Here is a 25,164-nt window from a genome sequence, read left to right as displayed (position 1 = left end):
AAGTGAAGGAAGACGTTGAGTTGGACTAGAGAAAGACGAAGTCTGGCGGTTGCCTGAACGCCATATCCATCATTTGTAAATATAAGTTATTTTACACTCGTGGGCCTGCTTTCTTCCCGCAACATTTTGGTGGAAGGTGCGGGGTACCACCACGGAACTTCGCAGCGGACGTCATCTACCTGCTGCCACAATGGCAAATCAACCGACACAAGCGACAACACCTCGGCAGCCCGTGCCCACGGTCATCCTCACTCACCCACGGGACCCGGGAACATTTTGTGGCACGGACAACGTCGACGTCGAGGACTGGCTTACGATGTACGAGCGAGTGTGCGACAACAACAGGTGGGATCCTACAATGATGCTTGCAAACGTAATATTTTATCTGAAGGGAACTGCGAAGCAATGGTATGACACACATGAAGCTGACCTAACGAGCTGGGATGTTTGCAAAGAAAAAATGCGAGACCTGTTCGGCAGACCTGTCGGTCGTCAGCTGGCAGCTAAAAAAGAACTTGCGTGCCGCGCTCAGACGTCCACAGAATCCTATGTCGTGTACATACAGGATGTGCTGGCCCTCTGTCGCAAGGCTGATGACAACATGACCGAGGCAGACAAGATTGGCCATATATTGAAAGGTATTGCAGACGATGCCTTCAATCTCTTGATGTGTAAGGATTGTGCCACTGTGGATGCAATTATTAAGGAGTGCCGGCGCTTCGAACAAGCGAAGGGCCGCCGCGTCACTCAAACTTTCGACCGGTTGCCCAATACCGCCGCGACATCTTCTTGCGAAGACCCGCCGCGGTTCGTTCAGCCCGCAGGACCGGAAGAAATAACGCGCATCGTTCGCCGTGAGCTTGAGGCCATGGCCCCGGCTCCCGTTCGTTCAGACTGTCGGGAAAGCGTACCCGCTATCTCCCTTATACAAGCGGTCGTTCGGGAGGAAATAGCAAGTTTGGGCATTCCATCTCTCTGCTCAGTCCGCCATACCAACACCTACCAAATTTCTCCGACCGCTCGCTCCCGGACGCAAAGCTTTCCACCACTCCGTCGCAACCCGGCTGAATGGCGCACAGCGGATGATAAACCCATCTGTTTTAATTGTTCCGGTATTGGACACATCGCCCGTCATTGCCGCAACCACTGGTCGTCGCCTCCTCGGTGGTCGTCTCCGAGTCACTACAGCCAAGTACCCGACAATCGCACTTTCTCGCCCTATACGCCGACTAGGAACATCAACGCCGACAGTGCTCCACCAAGATCCAGCCGATCCCCGTCTCCGCAAGGTCGTAGGTCCCGTTCGCCTCTCGTTCACCGCTCTTCGTCCCCTTCTGCAACCGGTCGCTTCGCTTCGGGAAACTAGGCGGTGCAGCTCCCGGAGGTGAAGCTGCAACTCCGACCCGGCCCACAAATCCTCTATTGACCCTGCCTACATGTGGAAACCTGCTGGACATTGAAGTCGATGGCGTTCCTGTTAGATCTCTCGTTGATACAGGAGCGCAGCTTTCAGTTATGAGCGCTGCTCTCCGCCGCCGGCTCAAAAAGGTTCTGACCCCCGCCGTACCGTGCACCGTGCGAGTCGCCGATGGGAGTACGTCACCTGTCCTTGGAATGTGCACAGCACGTGTGACCATTGGGGGCCATTATACCGTTGTTCTATTTATCGTCCTTGAACACTGCCCACACGACCTAATTCTCGGCCTCGACTTCCTTTCGAAACACTCTGCCCAAATTGACTGCTCCGCAGGTGTTGTACAGTTGGACCTGCCGCTTCCTGCCGACGCAACCACTTGTGCTCCACACCGCTTATGTGCTGCTGAATTTGCAAGGCTGTCTCCACAGGCTGCTACAAATGTCCTGCTGACGCCCTGTCCTCCCGTACCTGATGGCGAGTACGTCCTGTCGCCGCTTACTGACGTGGTTTTGTCGCGTAATATTGCCCTACCGAGCACCTTAATTCGGATCCGCGAAAACTGCGCTCGCGTGCCCATCCTCAATTTTGGGTTCTCGTCACATGTTTTGCCACACGGTATCGCCATAGCGCATATCACTCCTTTGGAAGAATTTCAGATTTCTTTTTTGACCTCTGAATCCTTCCTCAGTACGAACGGACCTTTGTCATCCACTCCTTCGTACTCGACGCCTGCGGACGATGTTTCTAAGATGATCGCCCCCGACCTTCCTTCCGAGCAAACAGCAGCTCTTCGTCACCTCCTGTCATCTTATCGGGACATCTTTGATTTGGACGACCGTCCACTTGGCCAGACATCTGTTGTCACGCATCGCATCAACACCGGTGACGCCAGCCCCATTCATAGGCGGCCATATCGTGTCTCGGCAACAGAAAGGGCCATCATACAGAAAGAAGTAGACAGGATGATGGACAAGGACATCATTGAACCCTCCAGTAGCCCGTGGGCATCACCGGTTGTCTTAGTAAAGAAAAAAGATAACTCGTGGCGCTTCTGCGTTGACTACCGTCACCTCAACCGGATAACAAAGAAGGATGTTTATCCCTTGCCTCGCATTGATGACGCTCTTGACTGCCTTCACGGATCCCAATACTTTTCATCAATTGACCTCCGCTCCGGCTATTGGCAGATTAGCGTCGATGAGATGGACCGCGAGAAAACCGCCTTTGTCACACCGGACGGTCTGTACCAATTTAAAGTCATGCCCTTTGGATTATGCAATGCGCCAGCTACATTCGAGCGCATGATGGACTCTCTCTTGCGCGGCTTGAAGTGGTCTACATGCCTGTGTTACCTCGACGATGTGATTGTGTTTTCGCCGACCTTTGAGAGCCACCTGCGGCGCCTCACAACCATACTCTCCGTGTTTCGCAGGGCTGGCCTTCAGCTAAACTCCTCCAAGTGCCATTTCGGTCGCCGTGAAATTAACATGCTTGGTCATCTCGTCAACGCCGCCGGAATCCAACCTGATCCACAGAAAGTTCACGCCGTGCGAAATTTTCCTGTACCTTGTTCAACGAACGATGTCCGTAGTTTTCTGGGCTTATGCTCTTATTTTCGGCGATTTGTGAAAAATTTTGCGGACATCGCTCACCCTCTCACTGACCTTCTTAAGAAAGACGCCTCTTTCTCTTGGGGACCGCTACAGGAGAAAGCCTTCTCTACCCTGATTGAGCGGCTTACCACTTCCCCGATTCTCTCCCACTTTGACCCTTCTGCGCCCACTGAAGTACGAACTGACGCGAGTGGTCATGGCATCGGCGCTGTCCTCGCTCAGCGTCAACAGGGCCAAGACCGTGTCATCGCTTACGCTAGCCGCCGCCTTTCCACGCCCGAGCGAAATTACTCCATTACTGAGAGAGAATGTCTCGCGCTCGTATGGGCGGTCGCGAAATTTCGCCCGTACCTTTTCGGTCGGAGCTTCTGCGTTGTCACCGACCATCACGCCCTCTGCTGGCTCTCCTCTTTGAAGGACCCAACTGGACGACTTGCACGTTGGGCATTGCGCCTACAAGAATATACATTTTCTATTATATATAAGTCAGGACGCCTGCATAAAGACGCTGACTGCCTGTCCCGCAATCCCGTGGATCAACCGGACGATACCGATGCAGACTCGGACATCAGTATTCTGTCCCTCTCCGGCTTCCTCCACATTGGCGACGAGCAGCGCAAGGATCCTGTTCTTCGAACACTTATGGACCGCCTAAGCTCCTCGCCCAATGACCCGTCCCTTCGGATGTTCACCTTGCGCGATGGAACTTTATACCGTCGTAGCGTTCGTCCTGACGGCCCGGAGCTCCTCCTAGTCGTCCCCAAGCACCTTCGACTCACCGTGCTCCAGCAACTTCATGACGCTCCTACTGCTGGACATCTGGGCGTCACTCGTACTTACGACCACCTGCGGCGCCGCTTCTTCTGGCCTGGCATTTATCGCTCTGTGCGCCGTTATGTCGCTTCTTGCGACCTGTGTCAGCGCCGGAAGACGCCTGCTATGCCTCCCGCTGGTTTGCTTCAACCCATTGATATACCTACAGAGCCCTTCTTCCGTGTGGGCCTCGACCTCCTTGGTCCGTTTCCAATTTCCATCAAAGGAAACAAATGGATTGCTGTAGCAACCGATTATGCCACTAGATATGCCATCGCACGAGCCCTGCCAACCAGCTGCGCTACAGATGTCGCCGACTTCTTACTAAAAGACGTCATCCTGCACCACGGCGCCCCTCGCCAGTTGCTGACGGATCGCGGCCGCTACTTTCTATCGAAGGTCGTTGATGATCTGCTCCGCTCCTGTTCTACAGAACATCGGATTGCTACCGCGTACCACCCTCAAACGAACGGCCTCACCGAGCGACTCAACCGCACACTCACTGAAATGCTCGCCATGTACGTCTCCAACGATCACCGCGACTGGGACGTCGCTTTACCATACGTCACTTTCGCATACAACTCGTCCCGTCACGACACTGCCGGATTTTCACCATTTTTCCTTTTGTACGGCCGCGACCCCACCTTGCCTTTTGACACGTTGCTACCTTCCGCAGTACAGTCACCCAGCACTGCTTACGCTCGCGAGGCTATTGACTTAGCCGCCCAGGCCCGAGATGTCGCCCGTCATCGCCTCACAGTCTCGCAAGCTTCTCAAAAGCGACGCTACGACCTTCGGCACCGAGACCACCATTTTTCACCTGGTTCCCTTGTCCTTCTCTGGACGCCTTCACGTCGTGTCGGCTTGTCGGAAAAATTACTGTCCCGTTTTTCTGGTCCGTACCAGATCTTACGCCAACTGTCCGACGTGACCTACGAGATCGCCCCACTCGGTCAGCCTTCCGTGCCTCCCAACTTAACCAGTGATGTTGTTCACGTCACCAGGCTCAAGCCCTATGTCCCCCCAATAAGTGAGGCTGTTTAACTTGCACCGGGACGGAGCTCCCCCACCGGGAGGGTGATGTTACGGTGAAGTGAAGGAAGACGTTGAGTTGGACTAGAGAAAGACGAAGTCTGGCGGTTGCCTGAACGCCATATCCATCATTTGTAAATATAAGTTATTTTACACTCGTGGGCCTGCTTTCTTCCCGCAACAATATATATATATATATATATATAATATAACAATCATGATGTAAAGCCCACAGGCAACAAAGCCGCAAAAAGCATGGGGTTAGGAAAACTGTGCTTGAAATAAAAATGTCGAACATAATGAGAAATAAAAGCAATTGAAAGGGGACGAAAAGGCGGACTCTTGTCAGTGGGAGCTGAACCCACAGCCGCCGCCTTACGTATGCGTTGCACTACCGACTGTGCTACGGCGACGTCCACAAACCCGTGGGCTGTCTTGAGTATTTATGTGTTCTAGATATCGCCCTGGCAGGTGTCAGCCAGTGCCACTCAGGCTCATGGCGGGTGTATGTGGAGCTTTTTAGGTCCCACCAACGGTGAATAAACCTTGTGACATTCTTCTGTACAAGCACAACTACTGTATGTGCTATTTCTAATATGCGCAAAGAAATACAGATTTCAATTCGAATCCATGTTTGCCATATGGTGTGACGTAACATATGAACTAATGTTCAGGAACGGGGATGAAAAACCTTCGTATACTACCCAGCAGCTGCAAAGCTGCCAAATTGGATGCCGTCGCTGGGAATGAATGAGAAGAAGGAAACCGAGGGGCTCTATTTATGAAATAACTAGCATATAAAGTGGAACCAACAGGAAATGAAGTCAAGAAAGGTATAAGGCTTGTTAGCTGTTGTTCAAATTGAAATGTAGAAAATAATCAGTAAAACGCAGAGTGAAAGGGAACGAAAGTTTAGACAGATAACTTGCCACTGGGGAGATCCGAACCCACAAACTCCCCATTACGCGTGGGTTGCATTACCAATTGCGCTGCGGCGACAGCCACCAATCTGCCTACTATCTTCGGTACTTATGTGTACTAGATATAGCCCTTGGAGTGTTAGCCAGTGCCATTCAAGGGCGATAGCGAGATGATGGGGAACATCTTTCTTTGCTTGATGGTACCATGTGACACGTGAGCTTTGAATGAACGTAACACGCAGCTTTGATGTCATTAGATAGAAGGATCGAAATTTGGACGAGTTGGTGGTGGTTGAACATCCTGAAGGGGCAGCGCAATAAGACGAAGACAGAAGGCAGGCACTGTCAGCGCTGTCCTGTGTGTTCCTGCCTTCTGTCTTCGTCTTATTGCGCTGCCCCTTCAAGATGTTCATTAGGTAGCATGCGAGGGTTTTTATCAACGTGGCTGCTCCTGAAGCCACGTGTTACGTGACTTCATCGGGAAGAGAATGATTCCACATACGCCAACCATAGCCTTAAGAAATAGTATGCATAAATACTCAAGGTATTGAACGGATTGATGCCGCACAATTGGTAGAGCAACATACGCGGCGCTTAGGGGTTCAAATCGGACCAGCCACACGTTAACAATAAATGTTCTAAATATTTCATTATTAAGGAGGAGAAATATTAGTATTGCTAAGCATGAATGATGTAGTGCGAAGTTGTCGCATACCGAGCTACTAAGATTTTTGATGTTCCTTTGACTGTCACACACACTCAGATTTCGTGATCTTCATTGTGTTACGCCGGTTGTTCTGTATTCTTCCGCATTCTGGTGTCAAGTGGCGTCACATGATTTGTAAAATATTGCTTTCCCGTATCCCGTTTTTTCACAGCGCGATATTCACGACAGCTTGTCGGGCTTTCGTCTTTTACTGATAAGCAAAGTGGCAGACCTTTTTCTTTGGACTCAGTTCGATAGCATCTTGCCGATGTTGCCTTGACAGCGCTCCTGTAGTCGGCATCTTCGCCCTTTGTTACTTGCACTAGAACACCGGGTGGTTGGGCAAATGGTGCTGTCGTAGCGGTAAGCGCGCTGTGCCTGTAGTGCCTACAAATTTGTGGAGGACGATGATGAATCAAATGACAACTAGGCGCTCGAAAGAGCATTTACTATTAAATAATGCTAAATTGACTTACCGGCTTTGTTATTGCAAGTCGAATCCTTAAACTGCAAATGTTGCTAGAATAAATATTTTGAAATGCCCCTGCACTGCCCGAAAATGACACCTACGTCAGCCTAATAATGCAAACATGCAAAATTATTTGATAAAGTTGATTACACGTTCTTGTGAGGTAGCGACTCCTTAAGAATGATGCTGAATATATTCTTAACACCTTGCTTTTTCATCTTTGTAATAGGTTATTTATTCAAGTTTGGATTTGCACTTCCGTTACCCCTAACAATAAGTATGTCCTTCAAACTAACCTGTTAAAGGTTCCAGCCCTTCCTTTTGCGCGCTGTTACTGTGGTTGTGCGCTTTCTTTTTTTCGAGGTACCTAACTCCAACATTCTATCCGCCAAAAACGCAGCGAAGTTTCCCAAAGTGGGTCAGAACATCGCCTGGAATTACGAGCCGAGGGAGACTCAAGTCGTCGACAGCGCAGGCCGCGTGAAAGATTGGTTCGACGAGTACAAAGACTTCAAAGCGGGCAACGTCGATCCTTTTCGTGTTGACTCTGGGCCTGTGGTCACGCATTTTACGCAGGTAGGTTATCCTTTCCTGTTCCGCAATGGCAGTGCGGTCAAACTGATAGAAGATATCAAAAGCGCGGCATCTGGCTTCATGATCAACGTTTCCCGCTGTAGGTAGTTCAATGGCCAGATCATTGTGTGAACCCTGCGGTTCCATTCCGCGAGCAGATGGAACTGTAGTGCGAAAGGTCGCGAAGGAAAAAATATGTACCTTATCAACTGAATTAAGGATATGAAGAAGACAGAAATTGTATTGTTTTTGTCTAACAGAGTTGAAAGGCATAAATTATGTCGCGCAGAGATCTCAAGGGCGCATGTACTGATTTCTTTAGGATAGAAGGTAAGCTATGATGTTCTTACAAGAAAATAAATTTAAGGGAGGTTGTGTGTTTACGTGAACGCTTCTGACACAGAATATCGAGAGGAATGTAAGGTTATTGCAGGCAAAAAATATATAAAATATACAGTGTTTCATCAGTATCAGCGCATGTGATACGCGACCTTTATTGACAATCCGCGGCCTCGTTAAAGCTGAAATTTCGCACAGAGGTAGCACTTTGCCGGGAGTTCATTATAATACCACGCTGGTGGACGATACTCACCAGCTGCGTGAATAACGAATCTTACGGAATGCCCTCTGCGGGGACGCCACTCAAAAGATGTCGATCCCACTGCATTTCAATGGTAGCGCCATCTGTCACTTGTGCGGTGAACACCGCATGAAGTGTGTTTCGCCGTAGCAGTGACATATGGAGCTGCGCGCAGTGCATTCAGCAGGAAATTTACAATGTAATGTGAAACAAAGCGCAAACATTCTTTGCTCTCACTCTCGCAACGTCGTCACGCAGTGTCATCGGAAGCAGCTGGCTCACCAGTGCCTATTGGCTGGTTTAATGACCGGGAGAGCACCCTCAGTAATACGCATTTGCTAATTTTAGTAAACTGTAGGAATCTATATATGTCTGCAATGTCGACAAGACAGAACAATCACTTCATCTTTTGACTTCACGCATCTGCGTCTGGTGCGCATGGCTTCCAAGAGGCAGCGTCACGCTGCCCTCTGGGAGGCGCGCTGCGTAGATAGTCTATAGACTAAGAAAAGTTTACACCCTTCGGAGTGTGTAATTACAAGACAAAACTAATCGTCATCTGTCTTGCCCGCATTTCGTTTCTTGAAAGCGCTGCGCACGTTACATTCCTGTCGGGAATGCTATGTCATGCTGATAACGCGCATGCCGTTCGTTACTGGAAAGTACCGGGCTCGCCGCGTTAAAGAAGGGAAATTCGCACAAGATTGATGACCATTATCGTTGCGTGGCAAATATACACCCCAAAGGGTGCAACTGTTTTTAGAGCATACCGCGGCCGTTTGCTCCGCGGTGTAGCTTCCAGCGCGCTGGCGCTGACGACAGGAGAGGGAAAGCTGGGTATTGGTGCGATAACTTCACTTATAAATTGAATGATTAAAAAAAAAAACTGCACCATGACATTCGTGAGACGACGTCCTATAACAGTGAGACTATTTTGTGATTACAGTTAGAAATGTATTTATCGTCACTTCAATTGAATACGTGGATTTAAATACTTTTTGTCGCCGTTGCAAATTGGCTAAACAATTGTCGGGAATAGCGTTGCCAATATTACTGAAATGCGGAGACCGGTGATGAACTGCGGAGCGCAGTGGAAGAGAATAAATTTGCCATTTATGGCGGGCTTGATGAAAATGCGCTACCTAAATTGCTTTGTTGGCTAGTGAATTCGGCTATGCAGTGGCATTTCGATTTGTAATAAACGTCCCCTATCGCCTTCACTCTTCTCTACTGCATATCCGAAAAATGAATTGGCTATATTTCTTACTTCTTTTTTAGGTAGCCTGGGCGGAAACACGGTACTTGGGCTGTGGTTACACGCACTACAAGCTTCGCGATGACGATGATCCCAGGCTTCCCTTTAAAAAGCTTTTCGTCTGCCACTATGCACCAGGGTGAGTTGGTAACCCCTCTTGCATATTTATGTATACGGGGCTGTGCCATCTATTATGCGCCAAGTTAAAAAAAGAAAAGCTGGTCTTCAATCCATGCTGTGAAGGCGGTTGGACAGAAGCTGTAAACTAAAGCAAGAGCGATTACCCATCGCGACGTAGCTTGAAATTATTCACATGGCGACGTTCACATGAACTTTACTTTATTATTTGCTTAAGACGTTTCAACGGCCTGTGACTTGGCTTTCGCCGCTACTTCGTGCACCTACAGAGAGTGCACCAGCGCGAAGAGAACTGCACTAATCCACACTTTTGCCGTGCGTCGTATGTATGCTGCTTTTCAGGACTCCTCAACATACGGGGCCTTCCCATAGCACTGTCACAACACAACACATCAGTTGCTAGGTGGTTTATTCTTTTGCATACGAAAGTGTTACGTCACTGCCTGTTTCGTGTGCGGCAGTTGTCGCTTCCCGGAAATTGCAGCTAGCGTAACCCTAACATTTAGCGGCAAACGCTGTGGGTGAAGTTGAGCTTTCTGGTTCTTTTTTGTGTGCCCCCCCCCCCCCCCCTCGATCCGCGTGGCGCGCGCCTCCTGAGTTATTTGCCTACGGACACGACAGACCCCAATGTTAGGTAGAGATATACAGATTCGCTCTAAAAACTGGAACCTCCTGTGCGGCTGAAACCAATCACATATCGTTAACAGTAACCTAAAAGGCATCTCGTATTTTTGAGCTCTTCCTAATTAATCATTTTGTAATGCATAATGAACTAGCACTTAAATTACTACATTTACGGCAACTTTGTCAACGTCAGGCGTTAGAGTGACATCGAAAACATCAATTACGTTTGTTCGCGACACGTCACATTTTTCGCGTGTTGAAGAAAGCCCACAAAATACAGAAATAACAAACGTTACTACGCATCCGCGTGCGGTGACGACGGCGCCCTTTACTGAGTTCAGCGGGAAAGTAAACATTTCGTCTCCAGCGCCTCAAATCGTGAAGATCGTCGCGTTTCCGCTGGTTCACGAGCGTTGGGCGCGCAGTGATGACGCTTCATGAAAACATCGCACACACGCACGCGCTTGCGCGGCAATGGCAAAGGGATAACAAGCGTGCACAAGCAAGCAAGTTGGCTAAAAGCATTTAATACAGCGAAGCTGTACACCTCTACCCACCAATGCACTTGCCGTGCACGTGGGTGACGACTCAACCAATCACAGCGGAAAGCGCGCGCCACGTGATCCGCTGGTTCCTTGCAGCACCACCAGACGGCGGTCGCCTCCGCGCGTCCGCGGCAATGGCGGCGCCGTCCATACGGTGTAAAAAAACTTACCGAAAAGCTGCTCTTCGCGCATAGCGTTCGCCGCAAGCGTTTCTCGCTAAAGATTACGGTTGGATCCAAGACGGTGCATGCGTATTCCCATTTTCGCGTAATGAGTGATTTGCATGCATGAAGTTTATTTTCTGGGGGCACTTGTTTTAGTTTATGGTTTTGGCACGTAAAACCCCCAAATTTATTTTTTTTGTTTTAGTTTATGACGAAGAATACAGAGCTTGCGAGATGATGCAGCACATATATTTGAGACATGAGAATTCCAACTTAGGTTTTAGTTATTGTTACACCCAAATATTCATGTTCATTTACTTCAACGAGAGGATGTGTAGGAGGACTATAGGGAACCTCCCACCTGCGTCTTCTTTTGGTTATCTGCATATATACTGTTTTTTTCTTCATTCAGCTTCATGTCCCATTATTTACACCCTGAATAAATGTTATGGAGGTTAGCATTCAAAAGTCGCTGATCCTTTTGGCAAACGATCTCATGAAACAAAATGCAGTCCTCTGGTAACAAACGTATTTCTACTGGTTCAGTAATAGTGCTAACAATATCATTAATAAAGTACAAATAATAATGGTCCCAGTATGCTACCTTCTGGTACCCTGGAAGTAACTAGCAAACGACGGCAGTGGTGGCCATTAACATAAACCGTCTGTGCGCGGTTTGCTAAGTAGGCGGAAATCCAATTTATTATGGAAAAAGGGAGGCCAGCGTATTTTAGCTTGAAGGTTAACTTTTTATGTGAAACAAGGTCAAACGTTCTTTCCAAAGGCCAAAAAATAGACGTCAGTTGGACCATAGTGGTCGATAATGCTTGCAAAATTGTGAATTACTGTGGTTAGTTGTGTGACCATAGAAAAGCCCTCACTAAAACCATGTTCAAAATAGGAGAGAACGTTGTTACCTATTAAAAACTAGCTTATGCAATTAGCGACGATATGTTCAAGCGTCTTACAGCTTGAAGAAGTCAGAGATAGAGGTCAATAATTTGAAATGTCGAAACCTCAGCAGTCATGGAGGCATTACGGAATCAGGGTGTAGACGAGCCGTATGTAAAAATATTGAAAGATATCTATAGCGGCTCCACAGCCACCGTAGTTCTTCATGAAGCAAGCAACAAAATCCCAATAAAGAAAGGTGTCAGACAGGGAGATACGATCTCTCCAATGCTATTCAGAGCATGTTTACAGGAGGTATTCAGAGACCTGGATTGTGAAGAATTGGGCATAAAAGTTAATGGAGAATACCTTAGTAACTTGCGATTCGCTGATGATATTGCTTTGCTTAGTAACTCAGGGGACCAATTGCAATGCATGCTCACTGACCTGGAGAGGCAAAGCAGAAAAGTGGGTCTAAAAATTAATCTGCGGAAAACTAAAGTAATGCTTAACAGTCTCGGAAGAGAACAGCAATTTACAATAGGTAGCGAGGCACTGGAAGTCGTAAGGGAATACACCTACTTGGGGCAGGTAGTGGCGGCGGATCCGGATCATGAGAGGGAAATAATCAGAAGAATAAGAATGGGCTGGGGTGCGTTTGGCAGGCATTCTCAGATCATGAACAGCAGGTTGCCATTATCCCTCAAGAGAAAAGTATATAATAGCTGTGTCTTACCAGTACTCACCTACGGGGCAGAAACCTGGAGGCTTACGAAAAGAGTTCTACTCAAATTGAGGACGACGCAACGAGCTATGGAAAGAAGAATGATAGGTGTAACGTTAAGGGATAAGAAAAGAGCAGATTGGGTGAGGGAACAAACGCGAGTTAATGACATCTTAGTTGAAATCAAGAAAAAGAAATGGCCATGGGCAGGAAATGTAATGAGGAGGGAAGATAACCGATGGTCATTAAGGGTTACGGACTGGATACCAAGGGAAGAGAAGCGTAGCAGGGGGCGGCAGAAAGTTAGGTGGGCGGATGAGATTAAGAAGTTTGCAGGGACAGCATGGCCACAATTAGTGTATGACCGGGGTTGTTGGAGAAATATGGGAAAGGCCTTTGCCCTGCAGTGGGCGTAACCAGGCTGATGATGATGATGATGAATTTGAAATCAGCGATGTGTCACCTTTTTTGTGTATGGGCACCACACGCGTCGTTCACCATCCGACCGGTTCCTCTTGGGGATCGCTAAATCTAAAATTCTTCCAGAGATGTTTTCTTGCAAGTTCCAGCGGGGCAGTTAGGGTATAGGCGCATGCATGTCACAATGAAGAACTGTTGGTCTTTTCGAAAATGTGGGTGAATTCGTAGCAACGAATTTCCCCAGGCAATGACAGTATGATTTGATATATCCAGAAGACATGTCAACCAGATGCGACCCGGTATGACAGGGTTCGCATTAAATTCTAGTTTCTTCGCAACGTAGCTAAGTTCCACTGCGATTGTTGGTTTCTCTTGCGCACGCCGCTTCTCTGCTTTTGCTTGTTTCTTTGCAGTGGCAATGTCATTCGTAGATACATGTACAAGAGAGGTTCAGCCTGCAGTGCGTGTCCAGAAGGAACAACGTGTGACGCGGCCACCGGCCTATGCGTAAGTCGAACTCGATTGACCGTCTAATATTTTAGGTGAACTTCTTAAAACTTTTATTAAGAGCTTACTGAGTTCCGCTGATACGCAAAATGAGGTTGTATACTAAGAATGTAAACAAAAGGCTTGGATTGCACTTCAATAACAGTAACATCTGGCAGTTACATTGCAATTTCGGGCATTATCTAACATATGTCTTCATCACGAGACATTGCTGAATGTATCTGTTGGTTTATTTTGGAAGTAATGAGACAAAGGTGGTTATTTACGGAATCATTTCAAGTGGAAAGTCATTCGCGTGGTAAAGTATGATAAATGAATAAAACATTTATGTCAAGGAAGGGGCCGGCTTCCGCCGCTATTTGGGATAATGTGGGAACGCGTCTGGGTTAGGGGATTGTTGGGCACTTCGTAACTTCGTAAATTGTTGGGCACTTCGTAAAACCTAAGCGTAAACGCTTAGGTTGTGTGATGGTTTACGCAGTTGGTTAGGTTTCTGTAACACTAACAATTATTTTATTATTTTCACTCCATCTTGTGTCTCATTTTCCTCCGCTGTCAATAACCGCTGAACGTCAGCATTTATGAGACAGAAGAATACATGGATGTTTATGTTTTAAAGTGCGTGAAGCCATACTGTTAGATGAATTCGAGTAACATGCTGCATCGGTTCGTACGTTGAGTGCTATTATAGCCCGGAATGGCGCAGAATGTAGGCATCAAGTCCGCATTACAGCCGGTGCTCACAATATCATACCAGAATTAGTAAGCATGGACACCGAAACGAAAGTCATGCATTTAGGTAATGCTATCAAAATCGCTTATGTGGGGTGGCCCGCTGCCAATGTAACAGATATGCACACATGAGTGTAAGCGCCAAGTTGGGACTGATCACGGTGTTAAATAGTGTAAATCTTATAGTATCTGTGTAAATAACCGCGTCCTATTATGTTTGGTGCCACAACCCCAATGACGCCTCCATTTGATGCATTAACACGCTCCTAAACGAAATAGCCCTCAGAAGACACGCACCGGAATGGCGCGCTCCATCGTAAGTGATGTTTGTGCTTTTGTTACCAGAGATGCACATCGCCATAGACGAGACTTCAGCTGCTATTGCTTTGACCGTCAAGTTGTGCTCATGTCCGCAATCTCGGTGCATATTGACACCTGTATGCCGCCCCTCGGCAGCAACCTAGGAATTACTGCTCTAAGCTAAACTAGCCGGAGCTCTCAGCAAACCCGAGTTCTCGCTCTTAGGTAGTCTGGATGAGCTTGAGCACGTCTTGCAGTACCTGGAAAGGAGTGGTCTTGGCTCTCAGCTTCTCTTGTCTCCCTGCGCCTGGCAGAAGTTGCAATGAAGGCACATTGTGGTGGCATGGCTAGAAGAAAGATTGAAGAAACACTCTTTATTGTGAAGAAAAAACATGATATGCCTCAGCGTGCCATTTGCATAGCTAAAAAATGCTGAAATTTCATTTGTGAAGAAGGTGCTGTGGCCTTTATTTTTGCACTGGCTTTTGCGAACATTGGTGAATTCAATTTTATCATATACACTGTCATTACTTCCGGGTGCGTCCATGTGTACATTCCCCAAACAAGACACAAGTTAATTCGCCTTCCCTTCGTCCGTCAGTGTATTCTTTTTTTCCATGGGGAATATGGCTCAATAAAAACTAATTGATGGCAACAAAGTGGTATCTTCATGCAGTTGTTGAATATTGTTTTGAAACTTATACAGAATCAACTCATGCATAACTATATACAATGCCTTACGATGCGACTGTCGTTCATATGAGATGTTGAATTTCCGCTATGGAGACAGTAGAGCGTTTAAGCGGATCTCAGATGTCTTATAAAGCTTTTAAAACAGACGCATTGATAGGTTGTTGTGGTAGCCGTGTTTCATTGCATTCTTGGCACTCAATGTATTGCTCAACAATGCGTATCTGCCTTTCAGTAAAAACTATACTGGCGATTCTGTGTTAGGCTGACATACCAAAGGTATCAGTTGCATCAACAATGACTCTTTGCCGAAACGCTACCCATTGAAAGCGCCAGGCCTGTCACAGAAAAAAAAGATCATACAATAAATTTTCGAAGGGAGCTCTCCAGACTGAAGCAGTGCACTTCATTCCAAGAACAGCAGAACCCCTTTTAGTAGGCGATTTCTAAAATCTACGAATCAAAACAGCAGGCCTGGAGAATTCACTATATTGACTGACACCTTAAGCAAGCGCAGATCGCAATATTAATGAGCAGCTCCCTGTCCACATTTAGTCATTTAGGCCTACTTCTTCCAACGGACCTCGCTCGTGAACGCATCGAGTGAGGTCGATGTGCGATAGTGTGCACATATAGGACCATACTATACTTTTAGAGCGCGGGACCATCAGCACTAATTAATGCGCTCCAAGCCGTAAAGCTATTCGCGCTTGATGAAAAGTGTTTTAGAATTCTGGTGCACAAACGAACATCTCACAATGCGATGATCCCATTCAGCTCCTATATCAATTTACATGCGCCACGTAAGACTTGCACATGGCAGCTTCTCTGCAGTTACAAAGTTCTGTTTTTTCATGGACAGTTTTGTGAGATGAAGTCCGGTGGCAAACTCAGTCCCGTTCTATGTTTCTACATACCTCGTATTTGTCGAAGCCTTTCGTAAGAGCACTGGCATCGGACATAGACGTATGTTTGCCCTTAAATGCTCCTAGGATGTAAAGTTGGAAGATACACCTATACTTTTTATCCTTAAGGAATCGCACCTTTTTGTACGATTAAGCATCTGTAACATGTATAACATTACAGTCGGAGGAAAACATCCGCTACAAGCAAACACAAGAGCAACCTCCATACGAAAATATAACCACGATGGAACCTATGACTACGGTATGTTGAAAAAAAAAAAAACATTGTGGATTCTATGACAGGTTTTTTGAAACACGTTATAGTACAATTTCTGGACCTTCTCCGCAAGACCGCAATAAGTAGAACGTGTTTGCGCGTTATGATATTATTGACCGTACATACCTTTTTTGAGTGGTAAAAATATTATATATCGTTATTATTATATATCATAAATATTATTTAGCAGCTCAATGGATTTTGCGTTTCATAATAGAAAGAAAATATGCATTTACTGTAGCGTTGCAAGATGTCAAATAGAAGCACCTGATAGTGTTTTCACCAACAATACCGTCAATGCAAATTCCACCTGACAGGAACCAAGCGCCCTTCCTTTGCTGTTGCGTTTGATCATTGTAGTAAAGGAAACGTTAACAGCTTCAGAAATCCATTCGAGTGATGTATCTACCAGAATGGGCACGACAGCGGTCATCTAAGCTTTTAGATGTTTTTTTTTAGATTTTTTCTCTCATAAAGCTTTTAGAACAGATGTCTTCATAGGTTGTTGTAGTAGTCGAGATTTAGTGCATTCATGACACTCAATGTATTGCGCAACGATATGTCTTAGTCCATCAGTAAAGTATGGAGCCCAGGCACGTACCCAAGGGGGGTGCCCGGGGGGGCCCGAGCCCCTCCCGAAATTAAGCGGCATATGCTCCCCCCCCCTCTCACCACCGCTCTCCCCCTCCGCCACCACACCTCACACACATTCCTAAAGCTCCGCCCAATCAATCTTGAGACTCGAGAGCTATTCGGTGGTTAATATTTTGATGCCTTCTTTTGCTCCTTTTAGATGGCGGTAGTTATGCGCATTTCCTGGGGTGTAAGGGCCAATTATCTCATCGATTCTGTGCCCACGCGATCAAACTCGAGATGCGTTCAGTTGTCACCATCTATTGGAACAGTCACGCGCATCGGTCTTGCTTCTTTACTTCAACTTTCTTTGTTTAGACTGATCCAGGGACAAGGAAAGTGATTCAGTTCATTGTGAGCTGGTCTGTATGCTCGTGGAAATAGTTGCGGCCGGAGGAAACGCCAGTTGCGTTTAACTTTTCCTTTTGCTTCATTATTTCCTGGAGTGACGGCTCGCTGCGATGCTGGCAGATCCTCAGAACCATGTACCCGCGATATGGGTTAGATAAGTTTGAAAGTTTATTTAACATAATGAACGTATGCAATTGCAAAGTACACACTTTTGGGACCCAACAAATTTGTTGGGTCCCAAAATATTTCTATTTCTATTTTCTATTGCGATTTCTATTTTCCACCATTAGAGCAAATAAAGTTTTTCCTCCTCCTCCTCCTCCACCTTATAAGGTGGAAAATAAAGTCATGCGAAACAGCGTCCATCATGAAACCCTGCGATAACCGTTACACCCATTAGCAATATCAATGTCGCCCATTACCTCGTCTCGTTTTTCCCTAACTGTAGAGAAGTTTTCATGTAAGATTGGCAACTGGAAACAAGAGTCCGAAGGAGTTGAGAAATTAAGCGATCTACTAAGGGAAAGAGCCGAGGCAACAGCCAAACAGGAAGGAAAATCGAAATTAACAAATTTAGTCATTCTTTGTCAAAAAATGTATGGATCAAGATATTTTTATTTTAAAAGGAAGTATAGAAAACGCCTGCCGGAAGTGGAGAATGATTCTGTGTGTCTTGAATGACGTTTCTACATTCATCAGCTGAGCCACGTGACGTAGCCGCTTCTTTGCTGTGCTTATGTGGGTGTTTTTCTAACCTTTCGCGGTGGGCGCAGTGCGTCTACAAACGCAACGTCCTGCGCTCTACGCGGATGTACGGGACTCTCGGTTACGCATCGTTATGCAACTTGCTAAGTAACAATAGTAGTCTGTTTTCGTACTTGGTAGAGCTGCAAACGAGGGTTGCAAAAGAACTGTGATTATTCCGCAAATATATATTTCTCTGCAATTCTTCAACAGTTCATTTAATAAGCGCTACTAGAAATCGTTATTTTACACTTTCGGTTGTTTACTTGTTTCGGCAGTGTTATTCCTGCGCTTCTTTCCGACGCGAGTTCATTTGATGTGGTTCCTTGTTTGTCTAGGCTTGCCACACAGGGGTACCTGTGAGATACAAATTACTTCATTGCACTGTGGTGGGTTTACGGGTCTTTATGCTGAATAGTGGGCATTATTCGCATTTGTACTAGTAAAGGTACCCCCCCCCCTCCTCATTTGCATAGGTAAGTTACTAGGGGTTGCCCCCCTCCCCCCCCCCGCCCCCCACGAAAAAAAATTCTGGCTACGTGCCTGATTCAGTCGATTACGTGTTTGGCTGACATACCAAAGTTATCACTTGCATCAGCAGCTACTCTTTGCTGAAACGCTATCCACTGAAAGCGCCAGAGTAAGCCTGTCAGAGAAACAAATCTATTCAATACATTTTGGGAAGGAGCTCTCCTGACGAAAGCAGTGCACTTCATTCCAAGGACCACAGAATCCCTTCTTGCGGGTGATTTCTAAAATCTACGAATCAGAACAACAGGCCTGGAGAATTCACTATATTGCCTGACACCTTAAACATGCGACGATCGCAATAATAATCAGCAGCTGTCCGGCCACATTTAGTCATTTAGGCCTGCTTGTTGGAACGGACCGCACTCGTGGACGCATCGAGTGAGGTTGATTTGGGGCAGTGTGCACACATTGGACCATGCTAAACTTTTCGAGCCTGGGATCATGAGGACTAACTAATGCGCCCCAAGCCGCAAAGCTATTCGCGCTTGATAAAACCTTGTTTAGAATTATGGTGCCCAGACGAACATCTCACAATTCACTGTTCCCGTTCAGCTCACATTTCAATTTACATGTGGCGCGTAGAACTTGCTCATGGCAGCTTCTCTGCCGCTACAACTTTCTTTTTTTTTTGGACAGTGTTGCGAGATGAAGGCCAGGGGCCAACTCAGACCCGTTATATGTTTCTAAAAACCTGGTATTGGTCAAAGCCTTTCGTAAAAGCAATTCCTTTTGTCGAAACACTGGCACCAGAAATATACGTATGTTTGCCCTTCACCGCTTCTAGGATGTAAAGCTAGAAGATACACCTATACGTTTATCGTTAAAGACTCTTGCTCTTTTTGTACGATTAAGCATATGTAACATGAATAACATTACAGTCGGAGGAAAACGTCCGCTACAAGCAAACACAAGAGCAACCTCCATACGAAAATATAACCACGATGGAACCTATGACTACGGTATGTTGAAAAAAAAAATTGTACGTTCCATGACAGATTTCTTGAAACACCTTATAGTATTGTTTATGGACTTTCTCCGCAAGACCGCAATAAGTAGAACTTTATTAAAGACGAAAAAGAAACCTTATTATCCTTAATGCAAAATTTGATCGCAGCTCCATACGCGTTTTCGTTTCGCGTGTTAATATTTTGTATAATGACTGTGTAGGTACACGGTTTACATTAGGAAGAGAACGCTGTGAGTAGCATAGCTGGCGCGGAGAATCTATCTCCAGCGGCACATTGCAAATGGAGCGAAGTGTGGCACTACTGCCTCCCTAATCGGGAGATAGCGAGATGCATCGTATGGGGGACGCGTGTACGCGATTCACGGCGGCCTCCGCAGGCAGAGCTTTGCTTACGCAGCGCTTTGTTTCCATACAGACGACGTGCGCTACTCTGGCGCTATATTGTAGCCATCGTGGCCGCACAGCCCGTCTTGCGTGGCACTACGATTTTCTTTACCCACTCTGGTTCCACCAACGATGGGAGCGGTCCTTCGTCGTGGGGAAATCGTGACACCAGTGTCAGCGGCGGCAATACTCAAGGGAGCGTCACATCGAGGCTTACTGGTAGCCGCTCGCCATCGTCCCTCGTAGGAGCAGTGATCCCTGTCACACACGCTGGGTCCGCGGACGGCCTTGAGCCGCTGACGCCGCGGACGACTGTATCCCCCCCCCCTTACCTCACACCAGCCTGCCCCCCCCCCCCCCCCCCCCTCCGGAAAAGCATATATGAGATCGCCCACGCAGCTGCCGATCACGACCTACTGAACTCCACACCAGCACAGATCTCCGTGCTCCAGCACGCCTGGTCTAGTTCACCGCTTTTGCCGCTGGGGACAGAGCGGACGAGTAGAGTGGCGCTAGTTATAACTTGTTCGCTGTCGCCTGCTTCTGCGATCTGTTCAGCGCTCGTGCTGCCATTTCGGCAGGCACAAAGCGCTTGTAAATGAATAAATTCACAAATATGCAAAGAAAACAGAAATTTGCGAATTCTTTGCGTTTGGATAGGGAAACTAGAGGAGGAGGAGGAGCGCTGCAAGAAATGTAAACAACGAGCATAGCTGGCAGCTGCATAGCTAGATCGACGGCATAAATTTCGCTTTCCTAGCCTCTGTAAGAGATTGGGAAAATTGTTTTAAAAGATTTATAGGATAATCTAGATTTTTTGAGTCGATTACAGATACCCCAATGTCGTAGATGACATTATGATTTACTGCTGTGTGCCGTAGTGAAAGGCAGATGATCTGGTAAAAGTATTCACGAGTAAGCCCTCCGCCCGATATGTACAAGAGGTTGATCGATTCTGTTTTAAGGAAAGGTGACAATATCTTCTTTTTAACGTCGTTGGATGTCTAGCTCAGTAGAAAGCTTGCAAAAGCGATTCCAGTGCTTTAAAATGTGCTGCACTGCAGGCCCTAAATTGTGTGACGGAACTCTTATCAAACTGTAAAGCAAGCTATTCTGCGTGGTCCGGCGGCAGCACAACGGCGGTGCGAAAGATACGTACGCAGTGAAACTGTGTGCGTAATTCACTTTTTGAACTCACGACGCATTCACGGACAACTTGTAAGAGTAAAATGAGTGGTAATCGTTCTGTCGTTGAACATTACGGTGGTTTCAAGTTTCTAAAGAGTGCAGAAGTGAATTTTACAACGTATACAATGAAACTGTTGTGTGCTTTGCGAACTCTATAAACAATGTGATTTATAATACTTTGCGAGATCTGTGTGGTTTGCTACTACCTGAAAAAGGCCATTGGAGCGGCTATTTAACTCTATTTTAGAGAGCCGCGGATTACACGGTCGGGCAATCTTTAGGTTTGGGCCGTCAACTTTTGGAGCCAAGTGACCGATCAAAGCCTTGTGACATCACTGTGTTCGCAAAAATCATCAACTAGCCAAGCAGTTCGTCATAACACCACAGCCGCCGTACTAAGTACAGCGCCGCACCAGTCAACCGTAGACAAGCAGACGAATAGGTTATGAAAGCGACACCAACGGCCAATGGTTGAACGAGAGTGCGCGCAAGTGGCTCCCATAGAAACCTGAGATCTGTGCAGAACTTGAGTTCCAGTAGGTCGTGCTGCGAATACCGTGGCTGCCGGCAATTATACGCATGCGCAGGCCGCCTCCCCTCCACCCTTCCTCCGTTTTCCGCCTCAGGATTTTGCTGTAGCGTCCTCCTCAGCTTTCCTTCTCGCGCTTTCTTGGCTCTCGCCCCCGAGAGAACGAAGAGAGCTCTCGCAGTGGCGGGGGATCTCTTTTACAGCAGATCAGTTTATGCAGACCCTGTGACGTCGTTGTCGGACTTCGTGAAAGAAGGGGCCACGTGACCAAGCGACAAAGGAAAGGGAGAGTTGAACAGGGAGAAAGGGGTTGGAGTGACCCATTTCCCCCTTGTGAGAATGCTATCTTATACGCGAAACTTATACGGTTGTCACATGGTGCATTTTCGGCCATCGAGCCAGATCGCCATTGAATTGATCGACAATTGATGCCACCCTGCTGTGTAAGAAACAAATGTTGTGATGGTGGTTTGCGGCCAACGAACAGTGCCCAACGATTGAAATACAGTACTAGGAGCGCCTGGCTGCCGGCACTTCTTGCGCTAGCAAGTGCCGGTCAAACCAATCAAACCAATCGTCAAAGCGATTGCCGCGCGCGCATTTCGAGTGGTGGGTTTTCTGCCCAAAATACGGAGCTTTGGAATATTGGTTCACCCCATTCCAAAGAAGCCACAACTGTGGCCAGACCACGAGTAGTGCGTACTACCTGGGGAATAAGCTACCTACAGCAAAAGCGAAAATGACGTGAAAGAATGACGAAACAAAATATTTACAATATAGACTGCTCGCGGTGTTTGACTTGCATGGTGTAACACTCGGTGTAACTAACACAGCGTCGCTACTCGACCATCTTTACCGACTGGAAAGGGCAGTGATTTTTTTCGTTCCCCGCTGCACTCCGCGTTCGCTGTTTCATCATTCGCTCTGCTAGTTCACTCGCTTACATCGAAGCCGCCGAGGTACGCCGACGCCAACACTCGACGCAGGAACGGGCGCTTATGAGTTGCGCTCTAAAAGCGAGAGACAAAAAGGACCGCCTTCGTTGTGCAGAATTGATTGAGAAAAGTAATATATTACGTCCCCAGTTGCGGTATGACCCGTACTATCTGAATTGTAAATACCATATTTGCTTTTCTTCTTTTTTAGGTCACCAAAGTGGTGAGTACGTAAAACTTCGTAGCCTGAACCTCTATGTTTTAGTTCGTGCGTTTGTGCTCTCTGTTGTTTTATTTAGCTCTTCGACGACATTTTATTCTAGTGATGGCTAGAAGCCAATGTTGTCTTTTGCGCTGAGGCCATAGAAACACAGTACTTTCAAATATATGGTGCTTTCCATTGATATCGTGGTGCATCAATTGTTTCCTCTTTGTCGTCTTTGCAATTATTGATTATATTATTCATATGCCAAGAATGCCCCAATGCACCGTCCATAAATAGGTTAGGTATGAACCGGCACAAATAGAAGGCTGGAACCCACCAGTCATTACCCAGTTGACGCTGAACTTGCGTCCTCTAAATGGGTGTTACTTATATAGCTACATAAGGTTTCATAATTACAGATTGCTGCTAATATCGTCAAGAAGTTCAAAACTACAGCTTGAGACGTATTTTCACATGTAATCCCACATATCACTGCCAATCAGTGCTTTGCCTATTCTTTAGCTTTCTATTATGTCGCGTCACAAACTTGACCTATTGCTCATCGCAAATTCTTGAGGGTGCAGTGCCGAAATAAAGAACTTGTGCATTTCTTTCTGCAGTACACGCCCGGAGACTCGGACGGCTTGAGCGGGTCGGACAGTGGTGGCGGTGGCGGTTCACTGGGGGGGATACTGGCGTTCTTCCTCCTGGGCATATTTGCCACTGCAGCAGTTGCATTTGGATTGCTTTACCTGCGCTGGGCAACTGCTGCGTCAGCCAACTCTGCTCGAGAGCCCTCCGCAGTTTAGCGAGTAATGACACAAATGAAAACCACACCAGGCACCTGACGCTCCTAGAGTTAGGCGTATTCACTTTGGTGCTGCTTTTTCTGAACTGTATTCAAATCATGGAAAAATATTTAAATATTGCTCGGCGCTCTGCAATACGGTGTGTACGAGATTCCAAGCATGGTTCAACACTGCGATTCTGCTCAGGAAGAGACCAGAAACTACCATCTGCCCAAGGACTTGATTATATGACTGGCGCTAAAGATCAACGCCTATGACATTGACAGCTTCATTCAATAGGCGCAATCACTGCATGATTGACTAACCCACATCCTTCACTGAATAAAGACTTCGCCTCAACCACGCGACGGCATATTTCTTGTAGGTCTCACGAAATCCGATCAGGTGAAGTACCAAGTGATCGACTGACTGGTATATCAGTTAGTCAACGTAAAAACCTTGTCCGTCGGGTAACGTTGTTCAAAAAGCTGTATCGCATGCTTGTGTCACGTGGTTCTTATCAAAAATGTTATGCCGAGTATTAAAATAATGCTCGCCTTACATTTTGGGACTAACAAAATCACTACCGGTCCAAGATTCCTTATTGTACTCGCAGTAGTCATGACAGAAAGGTACCTAGCAGACTGCCTACAAGAAACAAGCAGAACATATTGTGCGGAATCTGGTGTAAACACAGCAAATGAAGATACAGGTTGTGCAGCTACTGTTTCATTATGTTCTATTCATGTGTCTTTGAAATGAATGTGATCACAATTATACAGTGCTCCTTGTTAATTTTCGCATATATGTACTCTTAGCTTACAGTCTTAAACAGTATTCGTAAATTAAACGCACAGCTTCATATCGAAGATACACAATGCATTTTCTACTTCCTCTTTTGCACTACCGGGCATGCGAACGAATCACTGAAGATAACTGGGTGGCGCTCACTCGGGACAGATCCTTTCCATTGATTTGGAGCTCAAGTCTTTTCACCACACATTTGTTACAGGGAACAAAACACCCGAAGTTCGAGGCCGCAAGTTGGTAGTGACACACTTATTTCATTCGAAACGGTTGCCTTGTCACTCGCTGATAGTCTAAAATATGGCTAGATTCAGAAGCAGAAGGGATATTCTTGCAAAGAAAAATTTTCTTGCAAAGAAAAAACCAGGGATGTTTGCGGGGCAGGCTATAACAGTTCAAACAAAATACAGAAACCGAGTTCTAAATGCAACGGTGTTCATTAGTCCTTATAATAACATGCACATACTGGGACAGCGCATGCCTAGTGGTAATCATGTTGCAATTAAACAATATACAACTTATACCTGATGCCCAGTGCTCCTAGATCCAGGTCGAGATCTATTTTCCTAACATATTCGCTCCATTAACGTCCTCACGCAGTGCTCCTTTAATCTCACTATCCACTTGCCTGAATTATTATTTGCTGGCATTGAAGTGCTTGTGTATCGTTGGAGAGCGTTGAAAGATGGGGAAACAGACGTGCAGGTAACATAGTGTCACGTTGTCGTGATGGCGTGGGATAAGACAATATCAAAAGCATGATTTCATAATGTTATCTCCTTATCGGGCGAACCTGTGCCGAGAAAA

General features: G+C 46.6%; 1 protein-coding gene across 2 annotated transcripts in view; it reads left to right on the top strand.

Moving 5' to 3' along the window:
* Positions 1–24,282, top strand: part of LOC135915608 (scoloptoxin SSD43-like) — an 86,010-nt gene extending 61,728 nt beyond the window's left edge. For both annotated transcript variants that reach the window (XM_070535968.1, XM_070535966.1), the window contains exons 4-7: positions 7,371–7,550; positions 9,406–9,517; positions 13,298–13,391; positions 23,383–24,282. In XM_070535968.1, coding sequence (XP_070392069.1) covers positions 7,371–7,550; positions 9,406–9,517; positions 13,298–13,391; positions 23,383–23,571 — 575 coding nt within the window. In that variant the 3' untranslated portion in view covers positions 23,572–24,282. The remainder of the gene's footprint in view (positions 1–7,370; positions 7,551–9,405; positions 9,518–13,297; positions 13,392–23,382) is intronic.
* The last annotated feature ends 882 nt before the right edge of the window (positions 24,283–25,164 follow it).

This window comes from Dermacentor albipictus, chromosome 3 (assembly GCF_038994185.2).
Source record: "Dermacentor albipictus isolate Rhodes 1998 colony chromosome 3, USDA_Dalb.pri_finalv2, whole genome shotgun sequence".
NCBI classification, from domain to species: domain Eukaryota; kingdom Metazoa; phylum Arthropoda; class Arachnida; order Ixodida; family Ixodidae; genus Dermacentor; species Dermacentor albipictus.
This window is presented reverse-complemented; position numbering and strand designations above follow the sequence as displayed.